The sequence below is a fragment of the Poromitra crassiceps genome (assembly GCF_964638095.1).
Source record: "Poromitra crassiceps genome assembly, chromosome: 29".
In the NCBI taxonomy this organism is placed as follows: domain Eukaryota; kingdom Metazoa; phylum Chordata; class Actinopteri; order Beryciformes; family Melamphaidae; genus Poromitra; species Poromitra crassiceps.
In genome coordinates this window covers 5,950,626-5,974,702 of record NC_139641.1, presented here as the reverse complement: position 1 = coordinate 5,974,702, position 24,077 = coordinate 5,950,626, and the positions used below count along the sequence as shown (strand labels likewise).

General features: G+C 41.8%; 2 protein-coding genes across 2 annotated transcripts in view; both read right to left on the bottom strand.

Moving 5' to 3' along the window:
- LOC310799937 (uncharacterized protein) overlaps positions 1-24,077 on the bottom strand; it is a 407,560-nt gene that overhangs the window by 350,549 nt on the left and 32,934 nt on the right. The window lies entirely within an intron of this gene.
- The window catches only part of LOC310800220 (uncharacterized protein), a gene marked incomplete at both ends in the record, with an annotated part of 99,671 nt that overhangs the window by 43,487 nt on the left and 32,107 nt on the right, over positions 1-24,077 (bottom strand). Inside the window, 7 exons of the mRNA XM_083662805.1 lie at positions 607-783; positions 899-981; positions 1,065-1,230; positions 2,544-3,071; positions 18,766-18,820; positions 19,018-19,188; positions 22,740-22,913. Coding sequence (XP_083518931.1) covers positions 607-783; positions 899-981; positions 1,065-1,230; positions 2,544-3,071; positions 18,766-18,820; positions 19,018-19,188; positions 22,740-22,913 — 1,354 coding nt within the window. The remainder of the gene's footprint in view (positions 1-606; positions 784-898; positions 982-1,064; positions 1,231-2,543; positions 3,072-18,765; positions 18,821-19,017; positions 19,189-22,739; positions 22,914-24,077) is intronic.

The following is a 24,077-nucleotide window of genomic DNA, read 5'->3' as shown; positions in this document are numbered from 1 at the left end:
CTTGGTCATTCGTGAGACGTATACACCTCTCCTCCCCTGCTTCCTCTGTTTCCACCGTTCAACATCTACCCTGTGGGTCTTGTTACAAAAAACAGAGAAATGTATCGTTAATACTATTATTGTTGTTGTTATTACTATATGCAAGCTACATGTATTATTCACAGATGTGTATTGGAGAACATGATCTATTTTTGATTGATTTGAGGTATCTCAGATTTTTGGATATGTGACAAGACTTAATTTAGTGAAGCACTGACAAAAAAAAAGTTATAATGTGCTTTCAGAAAGTGATCTAGACAGTGTATTATTGATTAACAATATTAAATTTAAATACTTGTTTAAAAACGTGTGTATATATATGACATGTATATTTATATATGACATTCTCTTGACTACTTAATTTCAACAACAGAACAGCTGTTGAATAAAATCCCCTGAAACAAAGTAATTATCATACCAAATGGAATTATTATATACTTATACACCAGATACGTAAACTATGTATTTTGGTCAATTTCTGCCTTGAAGACATGATCCCTAAAACTAGGATTTTGTTAACCGAGAAAGCCAATTACATTAACCTGAAAAAATGCAAAAATATCATACCTTGTTCTTTATTTTTAGAGAGTCCTGATACTCTCTGAGAAGAGCTTTGTGCATCACCTTGTAGGTGTGCACAAAGTCATCCAATCTGGTCAGCCTCTTGCGTTGAAAGCGGATCTGTTTGAGATCCCACTGACTCTTTTCCATGATCCCCTGGGTCTTGTTGTCTTTGGTGTAATTCTGTTAAATATATGTTGACTTTAATATCTTTGTTGAATGATTGTGCCTCCAAATGTAAAGAAAATATATTACAGTTCATGGTTAGCTGTTAATACGCATTAACACTTGTGTTTACCTGTGTCGACTTCTGGGCAGCTCTTCTGTATTTCTTTGACAGCAGCTCATAAACAGGACCTGTCCCATGCCGTCCAAGGTCTCCTGCAATATAAGGACATAACTTTAATAATTTTAAAAACCAGCTTTAAATTAATACATTCATATAGGGGAGAAACCTGACTTACCAAGTAACAGTCCTGACCACAGAACTGCCTGAGGCAGAAAGTACTTTAGAAGCTTAGGGATTAAGCTGGAACAGTAGTACCCATTTGGCTCTCCCTGTGTGTCCAGTGGTGCCTGCTGGATGACTTCCTGAAAGTGCTGGTCAAATGGTGTTGGGCCCGATTCAACCTGTAAGAGCCACAATTCCATTCATGTCACACATGTCGTTTTTTCATGGATTATGGTGTTGGGAGACTGCACCAGTCATTCCTTAGAGTGTCGAAGTGTCCTTGAGCAAGACACTGAACCCCTAACTGCTCCCGACGAGCAGTTGGCGCCTTGCATGGCTGCAGATGCCGTCGGTGTGTGAAAGTGAGTGTGAAAGGGTGAATGTGAGGTATTCATGTAAAAGCGCCTTGGGTAGTCGATAGACTATATAAAATGCGCTCTATAAATACAGTCCATTTACCATTTACCTTAGAACATCCTGTTTCTGTGCTCTGTGCAATTGTGTGTGTGTGTATGTTCACTGCATGGCTTGCTATGTCAATGCATCAATATTACACCTCTCACAGAGGAACCTGAACTTGAAAAAATGATGAGTCCATTCAACATCTATTAAGATAATAATCAACACCAGTAACTTCCTCCAAGCACACCGAAAAACACACATGGCCAAAGACTGAAATGATTCATAACTCAACACAGAAGAACAAAATATGTAAATTTAAAATTCTCAACAGGATAACCTACCACAAAGTCTTCCTCAGTGATGTCAGAGTCATTAATGACTGGCTGTGCAGTTGAGGTGAGAAGAGTTTGCAGGTTATGAAAATGTTTTTCGACATTCTCACCACTCGATGGACTGGACAAGACCACAGTAGCACTCACTACAACTTCATCGAGCTGTTTGAGTGTAGTAGTCTGAGTCATCAGCCCGAGCACATGCATGCAAAGCAGGTAGTGTTTGCCAGCACTGTGGGAAAGAGTCGTATAAAGACATATTAATATTGCCAATACTGCTCTATACTGAAAATAATTTAAATTAAATCATATTAAGTAGAAGACATCACTAACTGTTTTTTGCAGAGGTCCTTGGCATTCTTCATGACATGACTTAAGCAGCGATGTAATATCGGAAGGTTGATTGCAGTCTTGTTTCCTTGTCCTGTTACAATGCTGTAATACTGTGCTAGAAGCTCAGTGAGACTCAGGCCACACAAGTTTTGTGCAATAGACTGCATTAGAACTGCTGAGCCATCACAGATGTACATGACAGTTCTTTTGCGAATGTTCCTCCCATGTAATTTCATACAGTCAGTAATGAAGGACCCTAAAAAGTAGGAGACTGATGCAGTTGTATGCTCAGAGGTCACAAAAGTTGCTACAGGCACTGGGGAGCATCCTTTCAGTGGATTTCTCACAACAAGTTCATATATGTAAAAAGGTGCAGTCTCTCCTTTGGCCTTTTTAACTATGCTGCCTGTTGCATCTAAGTATACAATGTCGCTCTTCGACCGTTGGTGAAACAGGTTGATTGTCTTGTTGGACCAGAGCATGACTCCCTTTGGCTGAAGAAGAATTTTTTGGATGAACTTGTCCTCAGTGCCCTTTTCTTCCTCGTACATCAGTTGCATACTGATCATTTCATTGTTGGCAAGTCTCTTCTTTTTCCTCTCCGAATATCCAATGGTTTTCAAAACCTCAGTGGTTGGCACATCATCCCTGCATCCAGATTCCAGAACATCCTCCTCTATCTTCATCAAGCCCTCCAGATGAATGCTTCTTGGAAGCTTTGAGCTAAGTTTCTCTGCAATTAGCTGTCTGTTGTCTGCTCTTATCGGCCTTCTTTTCAGCATGTCAGATCTGTGCCGCACCATGTCCCCCTGAAAAAAGACCTCAGCTTTGAGTGAGGATTCACTCTCCACCTTGACATCCACATGGACACAACAGTCCTCGAAAAGGCAGTATCCAGTGCAGGTAAAGACAGGACAGTTTCTCTTAGATCCGATCATTTTGACACTGTGCCGCTTGAATGCAAAAGAGCAAAATGGATGGACACTTCGTATGCCTTTTGCAATAACATTTGTCCAATGTAGTGTTTTAAATTGCCTTTTGTGTTGTTTTCTTCTGAGTTTTGTCCAATCAGTGCGGGGAATGAAAAAAAAACATGGCTCATCGGGCAACTTATGAGTGAAAAAGTGGTCCCCTTCAGCATTCTTTGGGGATGATATGCTGGAGGCACCACTGGCAACCTGCAAACAAGTTAAGAAATAAAAAGAAGATAACAAATTGGTTAGTATAGCACTCTAAATAGAATAAAAGCATTTGAAGCAGGCAGAAATAAAGCTTGCTTACAAAACAAACACATAACAAAAGTAACTAGAATGCTTCACATCCACAGGTTTATGCTAGGGATGTCCGATATTATCGGTCCACCGATATTAGCATTAAAAAATCGATATCGGGAAATATCGGTATCGGTAAAAAATCAATACAAAAATAAAAAATAAGTAAAATGTTGCATGGTCTCCCCTGATTCTAAGTATAGTTGAATCACTTGGTTTTAGCAAGTAAAGCAATTGTTTATAAGCATTTTAAGAAAGGTTCATGGAAAATGAATGGCAGATGAAATCCCATGGAAAGGGAGAGGGGGTGACTTTGGCACTTTGGCAGCCAGAGCATACGTTAGCATCGTTAGCATAGCTTTCCAGTAAAAAGAAAATCTAAAAATAATCTCTCTATATATATATATATTTTTTTTTTTTCTCCCACGGCCGCATATATCGGTATCGGTTAATATCGGTATCGGAAATTAAGAGTTGAACAATATCGGTTATCGGTAAAAAAGCCAATATCGGACATCCCTAGTTTATGCCTCCGTTTATGAACTTTGACCTTCGACCACCAACATCAAATCAGTTCAGCTTTGAGCCCATGTGGACATTTGAGGCAAATTGGAATAGCGTTCCTGAGATATCATTAAGAAGGGTAACTGTCTGCCTTTCCGAAGCCCTGCCACTCCGAACGTTAACTTCCATTATTCGGACTGGCGGTCGTTCACCTTAGAAGCCGCAATGCCGACCTTAGGTTTAGGCGTGGGGGTGGGAGAGGTTAGGTTTTGGGTTAGGGTCTGGGGGAGGTTAGGTTTAGGCATGGGGGGAGGTTAGGTTTGGCGTGGGAAAACGGGGAATATAGAACCCGGGGAACATAGACATGATCCCTTTCTGAGTGCCGATATTTCGGAGTGGCAGAACATCGGAGTGGCAGCACGTCGGAGTGGCAGCATGTAACCATTAAGAAGCTTGGAAATGGCTTTGTAGGGCCACAGTGACCATGAACGTCGACCTTTGAGCACCAAAATCGAATCAGTTCATTCGCGAAGCCCGGTACCATGTAACTACAGTTGAACAGACTCACTCTACTTTACAGGTCTGGTACTGTGTAACTACATATGAACTACAGTTGAACAGACTCATTCCACTTACTTAACTAGGGATCTGTAAAATAAAGGGTTACCGTTAGTTCAAGTATTTCCTTCTTTACAATAGAAATATTTTCAAATCGTTAAAAAATTTACCTCTTGGCTTTCATCCATTGAAGAGGATTGAGGGTCATTTCGTGATCCACATCCCTGCAGGTACACAGGGCTGGCCAAATCCGAGATTGGGGAATGTATTCCTGTCCCACTGACATCTCCTCCTAAACATAAAAATATTCCACAAGCGATTAATCCAATTATATTGTTACCTCTTGGATCTTTCCAATAATAAAATAAAAACAAACATCATTCAACAGTTGGTTCCCTTGCCCCCTCTAAATGGGGTTGCCAATTGACCAACAATGCATGGCATCTTGCGGAAACCACTGCACAATATGCAGTTGAGGTGTCAGTGCACGTGTCTTGCCTTTGGTGTATTCCAGCGAGGACACAGGGCTGGCTGAGTCTGCGGAATGTATTTCTGTCCCACTGACATCTCCTCCTAAACATAGAAATATTCCACAAGCGATTAATCCAATTATATTGTTACCTCTCGAATCTTTCCTATAATAAAATAAAAACAAACATCATTCAACAGTTGGTTCCCTTGCCCCCTCTAAATGGGGTTGCCAATTGACCAACAATGCATGGCATCTTGCGGAAACCACTGCACAATATGCAGTTGAGGTGTCAGTGCACGTGTCTTGCCTTTGGTGTATTCCAGCGAGGACACAGGGCTGGCTGAGTCTGCGGAATGTATTTCTGTCACACTGACATCTCCTCCTAAACATAGAAATATTCCACAAGTGATTAATCCAATTATATTGTTACCTCTTGAATCTTTCCTATAATAAAATAATAACATAAACATCATTCAACAGTTGGTTCCCTTGCCCCCTCTAAATGGGGTTGCCAATTGACCAACAATGCATGGCATCTTGCGGAAACCACTGCACAATATGCAGTTGAGGTGTCAGTGCACGTGTCTTGCCTTTGGTGTATTCCAGCGAGGACACAGGGCTGGCTGAGTCTGCGGAATGTATTTCTGTCGCACTGACATCTCCTCCTAAATATAAAAATATTCCACAAGCGATTAATCCAATTATATTGTTACCTCTCGAATCTTTCCAATAATAAAATAAAAACAAACATCATTCAACAGTTGGTTCCCTTGCCCCCTCTAAATGGGGTTGCCAATTGACCAACAATGCATGGCATCTTGCGGAAACCACTGCACAATATGCAGTTGAGGGGGGACACCTCGGCATTCCGAAATGTCGGCACTCCGAAATACCGGCATTCCGACAAAATTCTAACCCTAACCTCGCCATTGCGAAAGAACCCTCCCCCAGACCCTAACCCTAAACCTAACCTCTCCCACCCCCCACGCCTAAGCCTAACCTAACCTCTCGGCGAAACATTTTTTGGAGATAAAAAAGGGCCGCCTCTCCGAAAGCATAGAAGTCAATGATCGGAATGCCGACACTTCGGAATGGCGAGGTGTCCCCAAGTTGAGGTGTCAGTGCACGTGTCTTGCCTTTGGTGTATTCCAGCGAGGACACAGGGCTGGCTGAGTCTGCGGAATGTATTTCTGTCACACTGACATCTCCTCCTAAATATAAAAATATTCCACAAGCGATTAATCCAATTATATTGTTACCTCTTGAATCTTTCCTATAATAAAATAATAACATAAACATCATTCAACAGTTGGTTTCCTTGCCCCCTCTAAATGGGTTTGGCAATTGACCAACAGCGTAGCATTGTTCCCACCTCTCATTGTTCCGACCTCTCTTTGTTCCGACCACTAACCACTAACAACCTAACCCTAACCTTAACCCAGTCTGACCACTCAATTTCTCTAACCCTAACCCAAAAACCTAACCCTAACGTTAACGCTAATGGTCGGACTAATGGGAGGTCGGACCAATGGACCCAATGGGTGCCATCTTGCGGAAACAAATGCACAATATGCAATTGAGGTGTCAATATGCAGTTGAGGTGTCAAAGTTCAGTCAATGGTCCAAAACAAAAAAGATTTAAGTAACAAAATACCTCCTTATTATGTAAATGTACAAAATCAAACATTGGGAGGTTAGTGGACATCATTCTCGTAGATACTCCATTAGTTACATTGCGCTACCACTGCGGGGACTGCCCCCTAGTCCGACACCTCACGAGACCGACACCTCATGGTTTTGGGTTAGGGTCTGGGGGAGGTTAGGTTTAGGCGTGGGGGTGGGAGAGGTTAGGTTTTGGGTTAGGGTCTGGGGGAGGTTAGGTTTAGGGTTAGTGAAAAACGGGGAATATAGAACCCGGGGAACATAGACATGATCCCCTGTCCAATGCCTCTTTTTTCGGACTCGTGAGGTGTCGGACTCGTGAGGTATCGGACTAGTGCCATGGCACCACTACTGCAGGGAAGTGGGCAACCAATGTTGGCAAGATGCTACAGTAACACAGTTTAATAAATAAATAAGTGAGGTAATAATAATTCAAAAATATTTTGTTATTTTTTAAAGGGCAGAGGGTTAAGAAATTGGAAAAGTCAACTATAATACTACATTTCGGTTCCATGTCGCTGTTCCGACCTCCCCTCTCCCAGCCCCCATGCCTAAACCTAACCTCCCCCAGACCCTAACCCAAAACCTAACCTCTCCCACCCCCACGCCTAAACCTAACCTCCCCCAGACCCTAACCCAAAACCTAACCTCTCCCACCCCCCACGCCTAAACCTAAGGTCGGCATTGCGGGTGGTCGGCATAGCGGGTGGACACCCTACATTTCAACGTTATGATGAATACTGAATTGACATAGCATTAACAAGAATGATCAGGAAATACTTAATTGATGGCCATAATTAATTTAATTGACTACTTTGATGATGTGACTTAACAAATGGAAACTGGGCTACCATTTCAAAGCTTCTTGAAAATCTACATAGTTGGCTTTTAGGGTAGCCTACCTTCAAAAAGGACCTCGGTCCGCAGTCCTCTTCGGTTTTGGGTCCAGATCACTTTCAACCACTTCACTTGATCTGTGTGATGGGTTAGGAAAACCTCCTTCTCCAGTCCCAACCACTGCTCTGTTGTGAAATTTTGACTGATATTATGCCTGAGAAATTTCTTGGCAAGAGCATCCCGACCTCCAGCTATTTGCCAGAGGTCCTTTGTCCTCTGCCTTTGGCCTTTTTTGAACCTTACCATGGTCAGGTGTGTCTCCTTCCAAGAATGACTGATTTCTCTGTCTAGTCTACCTTGTGGGTTGTCTTGGAAGTTCAGCTGCATTGGCGCCACCTACTGGCTTACTACTGGCTTACAACATATTGATTAGCTTTTGATTTAAAGGAGCAGGTCACCCTAAAATCCCAAAATTCCCCCCCTCCTTCCTCTGATGCCGCAGGAGACCAGCAGCCAGCAGAGCAGAAATGAAACTTAACTGCATGATAGTGAAAGTAGAAAGTGCGCTGCTGGATAAAGAGTAGAAAGTGCGCTGCTGGTCGATGAGCTTTGCTAATGTTTACAGAGTGGACTCTATTGGTAGTTTTGCTGATCCAGTTGCTGGGGTTTTTTGTTGTTATATGTTGCTGTGCGTCCAAGGAACAAGTGAGTGTTATTATTTGTTGTACTGTGTTCTACATGCGGTGGACTCGTCCGCCATGTGGCTCCTTGTTCATGCTAAATTGCAGTGCCCGTTCGCTGTCCACTGATAGTGCCTTCATTTGAGTTATTGATGTTTCTTTGTATTGTGCGAGTGCCTTATTGTTTACTTATTATTTACACATTGATGTTTATTTGTAGATTGATGTTGAGTTGAATGAGTGATCTATATTTGGTTTACTGTATACATTTAGGGCATTTGTTGTAACAATTTAAGTATAATGCAGATTGTAACTGCTGTTTTTCATTTGGTTTCAGAACCACACACATTACCTACCAAGTAAACCCTGGCTTGAACATTCAACATCTTGTGTGCGTCTTTACTGATGCCTCCTGGTGGTCACAAACTTGAAGAACTTTATACAGTCCTAGCATCCATCAAAACAAGCGCTCTTCTTAGCACGAATGCACAGAGTGCTTCACAGAGGACCGTATACAGATTAAAACAATTTGTCAGTAATACAGAAAATATAGTTACATTAATACAGTAATACAATTTAAAAGAAGACAGATAATTAAAACACGTTTAAGAAAATGCAAAAGTTTAAGATAGCAGAAAAATAGCTAAAATGAAGACAGTCATTACGAGCAGAAAAATTAAGTAAAACAGAAAACAGTTGATAAAATCTATGAATGGGCAAAAGCTTTTCTAAACAGGAAAGTTTTTAACTGCTTTTTGAATGTGAGTTCAGAGGAAGAGCCTCTCTGGACCAGGGGGAGAGCATTCCAGAGCCTTGGGGCCACCACCGCGAAGTAGTGATATCTCATATCAATCTAGGTTGTTCTTTGATAGTTGTTGCAGAAATATTGTTGTAGACCAAATAGCATAACAGCAAAACACTCAAAAATGGAAGTCTTGAGTGAAAGGGAGCCGGAGTCAAAAGAAGTTTTGTGATATGATGTGAGGTCTCCAGACCATAGTTCAAGCAGAAGGCCACTCACGCATAATCCGATCATCCCCTGACGACAGTCAAGTTCTAGCATAACGTGGTCAGTCAAAAGTCCTAGTATGACGTCTGCTATGACGTCAAATATGACGTCAGTTAATCCTCATATATATAGCAAGGGTTCTACGTCACCTCTCTCTCTCTGGCCGATCATAGCAGCAGCAGCTCACGGCAGTCCATCTCCCTTGAAGCCGACCTCCGAAGCGTTGTTTTGCCCCACCCACCTCCCCATTTGCCCCACCCACCTCCCCAGTCCGCCACCAACGAGTCTTGACTCCTGATCCCCCACGGGGGGGGGGATCTTCTAGCCTATGCAGGTGCCCTCCTCTTGCCTCAAGAGCAGCGCCACTGGCTAATGGAGTCAAGCGCCAAAGTATTTGCCATGCATGCCGATTGCTAAATAAAGTTTGTCTAATCCTACCAACTGGCCTCTCCTGATTGAAATATATTCAGTTGAAACAGAGATCCTGGCCAAGGAGATGCACTCCTGTACATACCACGGGTGGACATACAGGCTTACATGAAAAGGACCAGCCAGTCCTACACGTTTATAGTGATTCAGTTGAACAGAGATTACATTTTGTTATTCTGTTACGATAGTGCCCAGATCAGAGATTACATTTGTTATTCTAAGATGGCGCTGTACACAGGGCAATGTGATGAGACATGAGGTTATTTTGACCTGTGACTGAGAGATGATCTGTATAACTATGAATGCAGTTATTATTAAAGAAGTTGATTGTTATGACAATAAAGCAGGGCATACGCACTTCTGTATGTTTTGATTACCACATAGCCTGTGACAGCGAGGCCTTATCCTAGCGTTGTGAGCTGTTTCAAGATGGTCAAGATGAATTATAAAATGTAGGCTAGAAGTCACCAGTGAAATGTGTCCATGCATCTATTAAATCTATTAAAGTGTATGCTAACTGAAAATGTATAGTAGCACATAAAATGAGCTGGTGTGATGTTAATTTCTTTTCCCTGTCAATAGTTGTATGGGTTTTGGAGATATCAGCCCTAGAATCTTCTGCCTTCCCTTCTAAGAAAATAGTTAATACTCCTCATATTATATTTTTTATGGAAAAATACGCATTTTCAGAGAAGTGAGCCTTTTTGGCTCAATAACTCCCAGGTCATATGAGCTAATGACTCAAAGTCAATGTAGAATGACATTACTACACTGCCTGGTTAGGACACACCTTCTTTTATTGGAGTTTAATACTCCCCAAATTTCATAATTCATTTTTTTATGGAAAAATGTGGCTTTTCGGCTCAATAACTCCCAGGTCATATGACCGAATGACTCAAAATCAATGTAGAATCATATTACTAGACTGCCTGGTTAGGACACACCTTTTTTTATTGGAGTTTAATACTCCCCATATTTCATGATTAATTTCTTTATGGAAACATGCATTTTCTGAAAAATTCGCCTTTTCGGCTCAATAACTCCCAGGTCATGTGACCGAATGACTCAAAATCAATGTAGAATCATATTACTAGACTGCCTGGTTAGGACACACCTTTTTTTATTGGAGTGTAATACTCCCCATATTTCATGATTAATTTCTTTATGGAAACATGCATTTTCTGAAAAATTCGCCTTTTCGGCTCAATAACTCCCAGGTCATATGAGCTAATGACTCAAAGTCAATGTAGAATGACATTACTACACTGCCTGGTTAGGACACACCTTTTTTATTGGAGTTTAATACTCCCCAAATTTCATAATTCATTTCTTTATGGAAATATGTGGCTTTTCGGCTCAATAACTCCCAGGTCATATGAGCTAATGACTCAAAGTCAATGTAGAATGACATTACTACACTGCCTGGTTAGGACACACCTTCTTTTATTGGAGTTTAATACTCCCCAAATTTCATAATTCATTTTTTTATGGAAAAATGTGGCTTTTCGGCTCAATAACTCCCAGGTCATATGACCGAATGACTCAAAATCAATGTAGAATGACATCACTAGACTGCCTGGTTAGGACACACCTTTTTTTATTGGAGTTTAATACTCCCCATATTTCATGATTAATTTCTTTATGGAAACATGCATTTTCTGAAAAATTCGCCTTTTCGGCTCAATAACTCCCAGGTCATGTGACCGAATGACTCAAAATCAATGTAGAATCATATTACTAGACTGCCTGGTTAGGACACACCTTTTTTTATTGGAGTTTAATACTCCCCATATTTCATGATTAATTTCTTTATGGAAACATGCATTTTCTGAAAAATTCGCCTTTTCGGCTCAATAACTCCCAGGTCATGTGACCGAATGACTCAAAATCAATGTAGAATCATATTACTAGACTGCCTGGTTAGGACACACCTTTTTTTATTGGAGTGTAATACTCCCCATATTTCATGATAAATTTCTTTATGGAAACATGCATTTTCTGAAAAATTCGCCTTTTCGGCTCAATAACTCCCAGGTCATATGAGCTAATGACTCAAAGTCAATGTAGAATGACATTACTACACTGCCTGGTTAGGACACACCTTTTTTTATTGGAGTTTAATACTCCCCAAATTTCATAATTCATTTCTTTATGGAAATATGTGGCTTTTCGGCTCAATAACTCCCAGGTCATATGAGCTAATGACTCAAAGTCAATGTAGAATGACATTACTACACTGCCTGGTTAGGACACACCTTCCTTTATTGGAGTTTAATACTCCCCAAATTTCATAATTCATTTTTTTATGGAAAAATGTGGCTTTTCGGCTCAATAACTCCCAGGTCATATGACCGAATGACTCAAAATCAATGTAGAATGACATCACTACACTGCCTGGTTCGGACACACCTTCTTTTATTGGAGTTTAATACTCCCCAAATTTCATAATTCATTTTTTTATGGAAAAATGTGGCTTTTCGGCTCAATAACTCCCAGGTCATATGACCGAATGACTCAAAATCAATGTAGAATGACATCACTACACTGCCTGGTTAGGACACACCTTCTTTTATTGGAGTTTAATACTCCCCAAATTTCATAATTCATTTTTTTATGGAAAAATGTGGCTTTTCGGCTCAATAACTCCCAGGTCATATGACCGAATGACTCAAAATCAATGTAGAATCATATTACTAGACTGCCTGGTTAGGACACACCTTTTTTTATTGGAGTGTAATACTCCCCATATTTCATGATAAATTTCTTTATGGAAACATGCATTTTCTGAAAAATTCGCCTTTTCGGCTCAATAACTCCCAGGTCATATGAGCTAATGACTCAAAGTCAATGTAGAATGACATTACTACACTGCCTGGTTAGGACACACCTTTTTTTATTGGAGTTTAATACTCCCCAAATTTCATAATTCATTTCTTTATGGAAATATGTGGCTTTTCGGCTCAATAACTCCCAGGTCATATGAGCTAATGACTCAAAGTCAATGTAGAATGACATTACTACACTGCCTGGTTAGGACACACCTTCCTTTATTGGAGTTTAATACTCCCCAAATTTCATAATTCATTTTTTTATGGAAAAATGTGGCTTTTCGGCTCAATAACTCCCAGGTCATATGACCGAATGACTCAAAATCAATGTAGAATGACATCACTACACTGCCTGGTTCGGACACACCTTCTTTTATTGGAGTTTAATACTCCCCAAATTTCATAATTCATTTTTTTATGGAAAAATGTGGCTTTTCGGCTCAATAACTCCCAGGTCATATGACCGAATGACTCAAAATCAATGTAGAATGACATCACTACACTGCCTGGTTAGGACACACCTTCTTTTATTGGAGTTTAATACTCCCCAAATTTCATAATTCATTTTTTTATGGAAAAATGTGGCTTTTCGGCTCAATAACTCCCAGGTCATATGACCGAATGACTCAAAATCAATGTAGAATCATATTACTAGACTGCCTGGTTAGGACACACCTTTTTTTATTGGAGTTTAATACTCCCCATATTTCATGATTAATTTCTTTATGGAAACATGCATTTTCTGAAAAATTCGCCTTTTCGGCTCAATAACTCCCAGGTCATGTGACCGAATGACTCAAAATCAATGTAGAATCATATTACTAGACTGCCTGGTTAGGACACACCTTTTTTTATTGGAGTGTAATACTCCCCATATTTCATGATAAATTTCTTTATGGAAACATGCATTTTCTGAAAAATTCGCCTTTTCGGCTCAATAACTCCCAGGTCATATGAGCTAATGACTCAAAGTCAATGTAGAATGACATTACTACACTGCCTGGTTAGGACACACCTTTTTTTATTGGAGTTTAATACTCCCCAAATTTCATAATTAATTTCTTTATGGAAATATGTGGCTTTTCGGCTCAATAACTCCCAGGTCATATGAGCTAATGACTCAAAGTCAATGTAGAATGACATTACTACACTGCCTGGTTAGGACACACCTTCCTTTATTGGAGTTTAATACTCCCCAAATTTCATAATTCATTTTTTTATGGAAAAATGTGGCTTTTCGGCTCAATAACTCCCAGGTCATATGACCGAATGACTCAAAATCAATGTAGAATGACATCACTACACTGCCTGGTTCGGACACACCTTCTTTTATTGGAGTTTAATACTCCCCAAATTTCATAATTCATTTTTTTATGGAAAAATGTGGCTTTTCGGCTCAATAACTCCCAGGTCATATGACCGAATGACTCAAAATCAATGTAGAATCATATTACTAGACTGCCTGGTTAGGACACACCTCTTTTTTATTGGAGTTTAATACTCCCCATATTTCATGATTAATTTCTTTATGGAAACATGCATTTTCTGAAAAATTCGCCTTTTCGGCTCAATAACTCCCAGGTCATGTGACCGAATGACTCAAAATCAATGTAGAATCATATTACTAGACTGCCTGGTTAGGACACACCTTTTTTTATTGGAGTGTAATACTCCCCATATTTCATGATAAATTTCTTTATGGAAACATGCATTTTCTGAAAAATTCGCCTTTTCGGCTCAATAACTCCCAGGTCATATGAGCTAATGACTCAAAGTCAATGTAGAATGACATTACTACACTGCCTGGTTAGGACACACCTTTTTTATTGGAGTTTAATACTCCCCAAATTTCATAATTAATTTCTTTATGGAAATATGTGGCTTTTCGGCTCAATAACTCCCAGGTCATATGAGCTAATGACTCAAAGTCAATGTAGAATGACATTACTACACTGCCTGGTTAGGACACACCTTCTTTTATTGGAGTTTAATACTCCCCAAATTTCATAATTCATTTTTTTATGGAAAAATGTGGCTTTTCGGCTCAATAACTCCCAGGTCATATGACCGAATGACTCAAAATCAATGTAGAATGACATCACTACACTGCCTGGTTAGGACACACCTTCTTTTATTGGAGTTTAATACTCCCCAAATTTCATAATTCATTTTTTTATGGAAAAATGTGGCTTTTCGGCTCAATAACTCCCAGGTCATATGACCGAATGACTCAAAGTCAATGTAGAATGACATTACTACACTGCCTGGTTAGGACACACCTTTTTTTATTGGAGTTTAATACTCCCCAAATTTCATAATTCATTTCTTTATGGAAATATGTGGCTTTTCGGCTCAATAACTCCCAGGTCATATGAGCTAATGACTCAAAGTCAATGTAGAATGACATTACTACACTGCCTGGTTAGGACACACCTTTTTTTATTGGAGTTTAATACTCCCCAAATTTCATAATTCATTTCTTTATGGAAATATGTGGCTTTTCGGCTCAATAACTCCCAGGTCATATGAGCTAATGACTCAAAGTCAATGTAGAATGACATTACTACACTGCCTGGTTAGGACACACCTTCTTTTATTGGAGTTTAATACTCCCCAAATTTCATAATTCATTTTTTTATGGAAAAATGTGGCTTTTCGGCTCAATAACTCCCAGGTCATATGACCGAATGACTCAAAATCAATGTAGAATGACATCACTACACTGCCTGGTTCGGACACACCTTCTTTTATTGGAGTTTAATACTCCCCAAATTTCATAATTCATTTTTTTATGGAAAAATGTGGCTTTTCGGCTCAATAACTCCCAGGTCATATGACCGAATGACTCAAAATCAATGTAGAATCATATTACTAGACTGCCTGGTTAGGACACACCTTTTTTTATTGGAGTTTAATACTCCCCATATTTCATGATTAATTTCTTTATGGAAACATGCATTTTCTGAAAAATTCGCCTTTTCGGCTCAATAACTCCCAGGTCATGTGACCGAATGACTCAAAATCAATGTAGAATCATATTACTAGACTGCCTGGTTAGGACACACCTTTTTTTATTGGAGTGTAATACTCCCCATATTTCATGATTAATTTCTTTATGGAAACATGCATTTTCTGAAAAATTCGCCTTTTCGGCTCAATAACTCCCAGGTCATATGAGCTAATGACTCAAAGTCAATGTAGAATGACATTACTACACTGCCTGGTTAGGACACACCTTTTTTTATTGGAGTTTAATACTCCCCAAATTTCACAATTCATTTCTTTATGGAAATATGTGGCTTTTCGGCTCAATAACTCCCAGGTCATATGAGCTAATGACTCAAAGTCAATGTAGAATGCCATTACTACACTGCCTGGTTAGGACACACCTTCTTTTATTGGAGTTTAATACTCCCCAAATTTCATAATTCATTTTTTTATGGAAAAATGTGGCTTTTCGGCTCAATAACTCCCAGGTCATATGACCGAATGACTCAAAATCAATGTAGAATGACATCACTACACTGCCTGGTTAGGACACACCTTCTTTTATTGGAGTTTAATACTCCCCAAATTTCATAATTCATTTCTTTATGGAAATATGTGGCTTTTCGGCTCAATAACTCCCAGGTCATATGAGCTAATGACTCAAAGTCAATGTAGAATGACATTACTACACTGCCTGGTTAGGACACACCTTTTTTTATTGGAGTTTAATACTCCCCATATTTCATAATTCATTTTTTTATGGAAAAATGTGGCTTTTCGGCTCAATAACTCCCAGGTCATATGACCGAATGACTCAAAGTCAATGTAGAATGACATTACTACACTGCCTGGTTAGGACACACCTTTTTTTATTGGAGTTTAATACTCCCCAAATTTCATAATTCATTTCTTTATGGAAATATGTGGCTTTTCGGTTCAATAACTCCCAGGTCATATGAGCTAATGACTCAAAGTCAATGTAGAATGACATTACTACACTGCCTGGTTAGGACACACCTTTTTTTATTGGAGTTTAATACTCCCCAAATTTCATAATTCATTTCTTTATGGAAATATGTGGCTTTTCGGTTCAATAACTCCCAGGTCATATGAGCTAATGACTCAAAGTCAATGTAGAATGACATTACTACACTGCCTGGTTAGGACACACCTTCTTTTATTGGAGTTTAATACTCCCCAAATTTCATAATTCATTTTTTTATGGAAAAATATGGCTTTTCGGCTCAATAACTCCCAGGTCATATGACCTAATGACTCGAAATCTATGTAGAATGGCATTACTGCACAGCCTGGTTAGGACACACCTATTTTTATTGGAGTTTAATACTCCATATATTTCATATTATTTTCTTTATCGAAAAATAAGCATTTACGGCTGAATACCTTCCAGGTCATGTGACCTAATGACTCAAAATCAGTGTAGAATACACTGGCTGGCTGGTAAAATCATCGACAATTCGACACATCTCTGTTATTGCCTTTCAAAAACCTGACATTTTATTTTGAAACCCTGAAGTTGGTCAACGCGCGGTGTATTTACCGTAAGGTCTGCAATAAGGGCGCCCTTGAAATGTAGGAGCGGCTGGTTTGACGAGGCAACAGCGAGAGTAGGCTGGCTTCACCGCAGTGAGTCATGTGTCATATAAATCCATACAAACAATGCAGACTACATGAACATATACATGACATCATATGAAAGCAGAGACAGAAGACAGTTTGTAATAATTCTGTGATCTAAAGTTCTACATTGTTGCTGTTATGATGTCATCAGAGACACATTTAGCTGCTAAGTGCTTCACATGAGTACTTAGTGCTTAGTAGATACCAGAGCCGTATAATAGAAGAGTTCTGACATCTCCATTCACTCCAATGGACCAGTTTTTTTCCAGGAAGTAGAAAGTGGAACTCTTCAGTAAAAAAAGCAGCACTGTCGAGTTGCATCAAAATAGACAGTGTTGTAGTTTGAAAGGGTTTTTCATCCCTTGAAATGAATCAAATTGTACATTATCTGCTTTATTTTAGCATGCAAAAGTAGCGCGAGACCCATTCCTGGCTGTTCATTGGCTAATGATTCTTGCATTTTGGTCCTCCGCTGACGCCACTCTCTTACTAGAGGACACTAGTAGATACTGTACATAAAGGCCAATCAGAGGCTCAGTCACATCTTCAACCAATCACACACTAATGTCAATCAACAGTTACATGTTGCTTGATTTTCATCACTCAACTGATTCAACAACAGAGCAATAATACACTGCTTTATTTAAAGACAACAATAATGACATATTCAAGTCAACAAGTTCTGTTTCAAACTATACACATCAAACATTCTTCATTTATGTTGATCATTTTCAGACTAAAATGTCTGTTCTTGTTGTATGTGATGTTAAAACTCTGTCCAGTTACTGTTCTCACACACACACACACACACACACACACACACTGTACACACACACACACACACGCGCACACACACACACACACACACACACACACACACACACACACACACACACAGAGAGCATGTCTGTTCACAACCACATGAGCAATGAACTTGCATGCAAACACTATTGTGACATTAGGTGTTTGTGTTTGGTCACAGTGTGTTTCTGTCTCACTCTATCTGACACAGAGACACTGAGGAACCATCAAACAGATAGAACCCAGGGTAAAGTGGTTCAGTGAATTTGGAGTGGAAAGTGTGGAGGTGAATCAGTTTGTCAGAGGAAACTGTGTAGAAGGACAGAGAGCCAGCAGGCCCGTCAAGATACACTGCGACTCTGTTAGACACAGAGGAGGGGAGAGGTATGGCTGTGTGTCTGTTATTGTGATAGGCAGTGTAACCATCAGAGCAGAACAGACTCCAGGACTTTTCATTCCTTCCAAGCAGACAGTCACCACCCCCTCCTCTCCTGCTGATTCCTCTGTAAGTCACTCCTATATCAACCCATCCTTTCCTTTCCACCTCCCAATAACAGCGACCAGTCAGACCATCTCTACACAGCAGCTGAGGCCTGGGGTCAAATCTCTCTGGGTGATCAGGATATGGCTGCTCCTCTCTCACCCACATCACCTTTCTGTTGTCTTCAGACAGGAGGAGGTGTCTCTCTGCTGTGTTTGGGTCCAGTGTGAGATCACAGGCATCTGAAGAGACAACAAGACTCGTTACAGCAGCAGCTTCTCATCTAATAAACATGTTTGTTTGTTTGTTTGTTGATTTATTGACAGTTCATTTCTCAGCAGTTTGATGATGTCACATGATGTCAGCCATCTTCCTGACTCACAGGATGTGAATGAATGGACGTCACAGACTGTGCTGTAGATGCACTTTCCTTCTCACTAGTTGAAGGTGTTGCTTTGTTTTTATGAATCAAACTAAATAAAATACACACTTACATTTCTTCAGACCTGGTCTCAACCTCTGCACTCCACCATGTTCCACACTGGAGGAATAAACAGGGAAGAAGTCAGACCAACAGATTCTCTTTAATGATGGAAACATGGACATTTAAGAACCTTCAATATGAAGGATTTCCACTCATATCCTCCATTAAACATGAAACATATTCTTCATCTTCTCAGTGTGACAGAGAAAATGTGTGTGACTCTCAGCCTTCTAGCAGATGTTGTCTCTTCATACCTGAGAGTCTCCAGTCTCCAGGTTGGATCCTCCAGTCCAGCAGAGAGGAGCTTCACTGAGGCTTCTGGATGATTGTAGTTCAGGTCCAGCTCTCTCAGATGGGAGGGGTTGGAGCTCAGAGCTGAGGCCAGAGAAGCACAGCCTTCCTCTGAGAGCAGACAGCCTGACAGCCTGCACACACACACACACACACACACACACACACACACACACACACACACACACACACACACACACACACACACACACACACACACACACTTAAATGGGGTCTGCAGCCGACGGATTGTTTCTCTCTCTCCATCTACTTCTTTTTTCTGTCACTTGTTGCTTCTCTCTCTCCCTCTTTCTCTCCCTCCCTCTCTTATCTCCCTCTTTCTCTCCCTCCCTCTCTTTCTATATCTCCCTCTTTCTCCCCCTCTCTTTCTCTCTCCCCCTCATTCTCTCTCTCCTTTTCTTTCTCTCCATCCCTCACTTTCTCTCCCTCCAACTCTTTCTGTCTCTCCCTCTCTTCTGTCCCTCCCTCTGTTTCTCTCCTTCTCCCTCTTTCTGTCTCTCCCTCTTTCTGTCTTTCCCTATATTTCTCCCTCTCCCTATCTTTCTCTCCCTCCTTCTCTTTCTCTCTCTCCCTCTCTCCCCCCTCTCTTTCTCTCTCTCCCTCTCTCCCCCCTCTCTTTCTCTCTCTCCCTCTTCCCCCTCTATTTCTCTCTCTCCCTCTCTTTCTCTGCTCCCTCTCTTTCTCTCCCTCCTTCTCTTTCTCTCTCCCTCTCTCCCCCCTCTCTTTCTCTCTCTCCCTCTTCCCCCTCTCTTTCTCTCTCTCCCTCTTCCCCCTCTATTTCTCTCTCTCCCTCTCTTTCTCTGCTCCCTCACTTTCTCTCCCTCCAACTCTTTCTGTCTCTCCCTCTCTTCTGTCCCTCCCTCTGTTTCTCTCCTTCTCCCTCTTTCTGTCTCTCCCTCTTTCTGTCTTTCCCTATATTTCTCCCTCTCCCTATCTTTCTCTCCCTCCTTCTCTTTCTCTCTCTCCCTCTCTCCCCCTCTCTTTCTCTCTCTCCCTCTCTCCCCCCTCTCTTTCTCTCTCTCCCTCTTCCCCCTCTATTTCTCTCTCTCTCCCTCTCTTTCTCTGCTCCCTCTCTTTCTCTCCCTCCTTCTCTTTCTCTCTCTCCCTCTCTCCCCCCTCTCTTTCTCTCTCTCCCTCTTCCCCCTCTCTTTCTCTCTCTCCCTCTTCCCCCTCTATTTCTCTCTCTCCCTCTCTTTCTCTCCTCCCTCTCTTTCTCTCCCTCCCTCTCTTTCTCTCTCCCCCTCATTATCTCTCTCCTTTTCTTTCTCTCTCTCTCCCCCTCTTTCTCTCCATCCCTCTCTTTCTCTCCCTCCACCTCTTTCTGTCTCTCCCTCTCTTCTGTCCATCCCTCTGTTTCTCTCCTTCTCCCTCTTTCTGTCTCTCCCTTTTTCTGTCCCTCCCGCTCTTTCTCTCCGTCCCCCTCTTTCTCTCTCTCTCCCTCTCTCCCCCACTCTCGTTCTCTCTCTCCCTCTCTCTTTCTCTCGGTCCTCTCTCTCTCTCTCTCTCTCCCCCCCTCTCGTTCTCTCTTTCCCTCTCTTTCTCGCCCTCCCTCTCTTTGTGTCTGTCCTTCTCTTTCTCTCTCCCTCTCTCCCCCTCTCTTTCTCTCCCTCCCTCTCTTTCTGTCCCTCCCTTTCTCTCTCTCTCTCCCTCTCTTTCTCTCCCTCCATCTCTATCCCTCTCTTTCTCTCTCTTTCTCTCTCTCCACCTCTTTCTGTCTCTCCCTCTCTTTCTGTCCCTCCCTCTCTTTCTCTGTGGGGGAGGAGAGGCTGAGGGGGGCAGTCTGCACTGTGGAGGAGGAGGGGGTGAGGGGGGCAGTCTGCACTGTGGAGGAGGAGGGGATGAGGGGGGAAGTCTGCACTGTGGAGGAGGAGGGGCTGAGGGGGGCAGTCTGCACTGTGGAGGAGGAGGGGCTGAGGGGGGCAGTCTGCACTGTTGAGGAGGAGGGGCTGAGGGGGGCAGTCTGCACTGTTGAGGAGGAGGGGCTGAATGGGGCAGTCTGCACTGTTGAGGAGGAGGGGCTGAGGGGGGCAGTCTGCACTGTTGAGGAGGAGGGGCTGAGGGGGGCAGTCTGCACTGTGGAGGAGGAGGGGCTGAGGGGGGCAGTCTGCACTGTTGAGGAGGAGGGGCTGAGGGGGGCAGTCTGCACTGTTGAGGAGGAGGGGCTGAGGGGGGCAGTCTGCACTGTGGAGGAGGAGGGGCTGAATGGGGCAGTCTGCACTGTGGAGGAGGAGGGCCTGAAGGGGGCAGTCTGCACTGTGGAGGAGGGGGGGCTGAGGGGGGCAGTCTGCACTGTGGAGGAGGGGGGGCTGAGGGGGGCAGTCTGCACTGTGGAGGAGGAGGAGCTGAGGGGGGCAGTCTGCACTGTGGAGGAGGAGCTGCTTTTTGTACCCATGAAGTGGATACTGACCTCTATCTTGCATTACAGTATAACTGTATATATCAACCTGCCATGTTATCATCCTGTGTGTTTCTTATGTCTATGCATTATTGTGTTTGCCGTCTGGGCACTCATGTAACTGACTGACTCCCAGCACTATTACTGTTTATGTCCTTTGCATACTTGTATTTATGTGGACATAAATAAATATTTCAAATGTGTGTGTGTGTGTGTGTGTGTGTGTGTGTGTGTGTGTGTGTGTGTGTGTGTGTGTGTGTGTGTGTGTGTGTGTGTGTGTGTGTGTGTGGCGAGGCATTGAGTTTGTTTGATAAGTTGACTGTTCCTTAAAGCTGAGGCTCTCAAATGTTTTTCAGTCAAGGAGCCCTTACAAGATAGAAAATATACTGGGGACCCCCTCATTCTGATTTGTGATTTTGGGCTAAGCTTAATTGTTTCCACGGTAAATTGGTAGGTTTGTTAGATTAGAATGTAATCCATGAACCATTTTAGATTTAAAGCATACAATATTTTCATTGAACTATGAAGCTTTTACAAACAAACAAATATTTTAATTTTCCTGAAAACTTTTCGCGGACCCCCTGGCAAAGTGCCACGGACCCCTGGGGGTCCCCGGACCCCCATTTGAGAAACACTGCTGTTGCAGGATACCTTTTGCTCTATAGCTTTGAGGCTTTCTGGGCTCGATGGAGAGAGAAGAAGAGGGAGTTTGACTAGCTGGTAAGGCTCATATGAGACACTTGTGCCTGCAGTACACTGCTTTGTCCACAGCAGAGGTGAGAAGGCTGTTAAGTGGGCTGGAGAGTAGCATTATGAAGTGGAGGAGGAGCTGGTTTGTCAGGATAGACCGGGGCTGCAGCACAACCTGGCTGAGCTGCACAGGGAATTGGGTGGGTTCCTGCAGGAGCGAGCAAAGGGGGCGCTTGTGAGGGCTAGGTTCTCCATGCTCAGGCCAGGGAGATGGAGGCTCCTAGCTCCTTCTGTTTTGGGCTGGAGAGGAGACAGGGCGATGACAGTCACATGTTTTCACTGCGGTTAGCCGATGGGCTCGTCCTTTACAAGTCCTTTACTTTAGGTTTCAACAACAGAGGCAGTAAAGAGAGGAGATGATGCAATATTCTACCACAGGATAGAAACTAGATGTGATAAATTTTGGTATCTCAGCTGCTTTCAAAACTCACATCAGCAGGAAAATACAGAGGTCAGGTCTTTTCACTGATATTAATGTGCATGTAAAGCCACATTTAAATGGTGGTCAGTAATACTGACCTGAGAGTTTCCAGTCTACAGTGTGGACTCTCTAGTCCAACAGAGAGAAGCTTCATTCCAGAGTCCTGTAAGTCATTATCACTCAGGTCCAGCTCTCTCAGACTGGAGGACTGGGAGCTGAGAACTGAGGCCAGAGCTTCACAGCTTCTCTCTGACAGCTTACAGCCACTCAGCCTTAATGGATATGAAGAGATAAGGAAATATGATTTTATCATTTCAGTCACACAGCTCACACAAACAGATTATTAATGAATGCAAATATAGATACAGAGTTCAGTATGGCATCTAGGCTCTGATGATGTCACTCCCTGTAGCACTGGTTCAAATCCTAGTTGCTCTATTCTGAAGCAGCTGGAGATGTGACAGTGAACTATAGCTGATCTGGTTTGTGTTTTCATTTCAGTTCTGGACTCAATGTGTGACAGAATGTGATAAATCCTTTACTTTAGGTTTCAACAACAGAGGCAGTAAAGAGAGGAGATGATGCAATATTCTACCACAGGATAGAAACTAGATGTGATAAATGTTGGTATCTCAGCTGCTTTCAAAACTCACATCAGCAGGAAAATACAGAGGTCAGGTATTTTCACTAGGCCTGCATGATAGGAGGAAAATCTGCGATGTGCGATAACATTGTTCAATATAGCGATGACGATACGACTTGCTATAAATAAACAAATATATTAGCTATACAGTTCCTATGTCTTTCTGCTTTAATAATGCTTTAATAATGCTAACATAGACGACAAACATAGCCTATGCCCACTGAATAAAGAAATGAAATACACACTGACTCTAGCTGAAACTACACACAGCGTGTTTGGGCTTTGGCAGAGGGGCAAAGCGCACTGTTGCAAGGGAAAGGTGTACTCTGGATTTACAACACAAGACAAAATGATCAGATGCTGAGTGGGAATGCATGACGCATGTGAATAAAACCACTTTTGTTTCAGGCAGTCTTTGCGATGTGTTTATTGCGCATGTTCATATTGCGATGACGATGAAAACACGATTAATTGTGCAGCCCTAATCTTCACTGATATTAATGTGCATGTAAAGCCACATTTAAATGGTGGTCTGTTGAACAGTATCAGTAATACTGACCTGAGAGTTTCCAGTCTACAGTGTGGACTCTCCAGTCCAGCAGAGAGAAGCTTCATTCCAGAGTCCTTTACGTCATTCTCACTCAGGTCCAGCTCTCTCAGACTGGAGGACTGGGAGCTGAGAACTGAGGCCAGAGCTTCACAGCTTCTCTTTGACAGCTTACAGCCACTCAGCCTTAATGGATATCAAAAAGATAAGGAAATATTATTATTTGATCATTTCAGTCACACAACT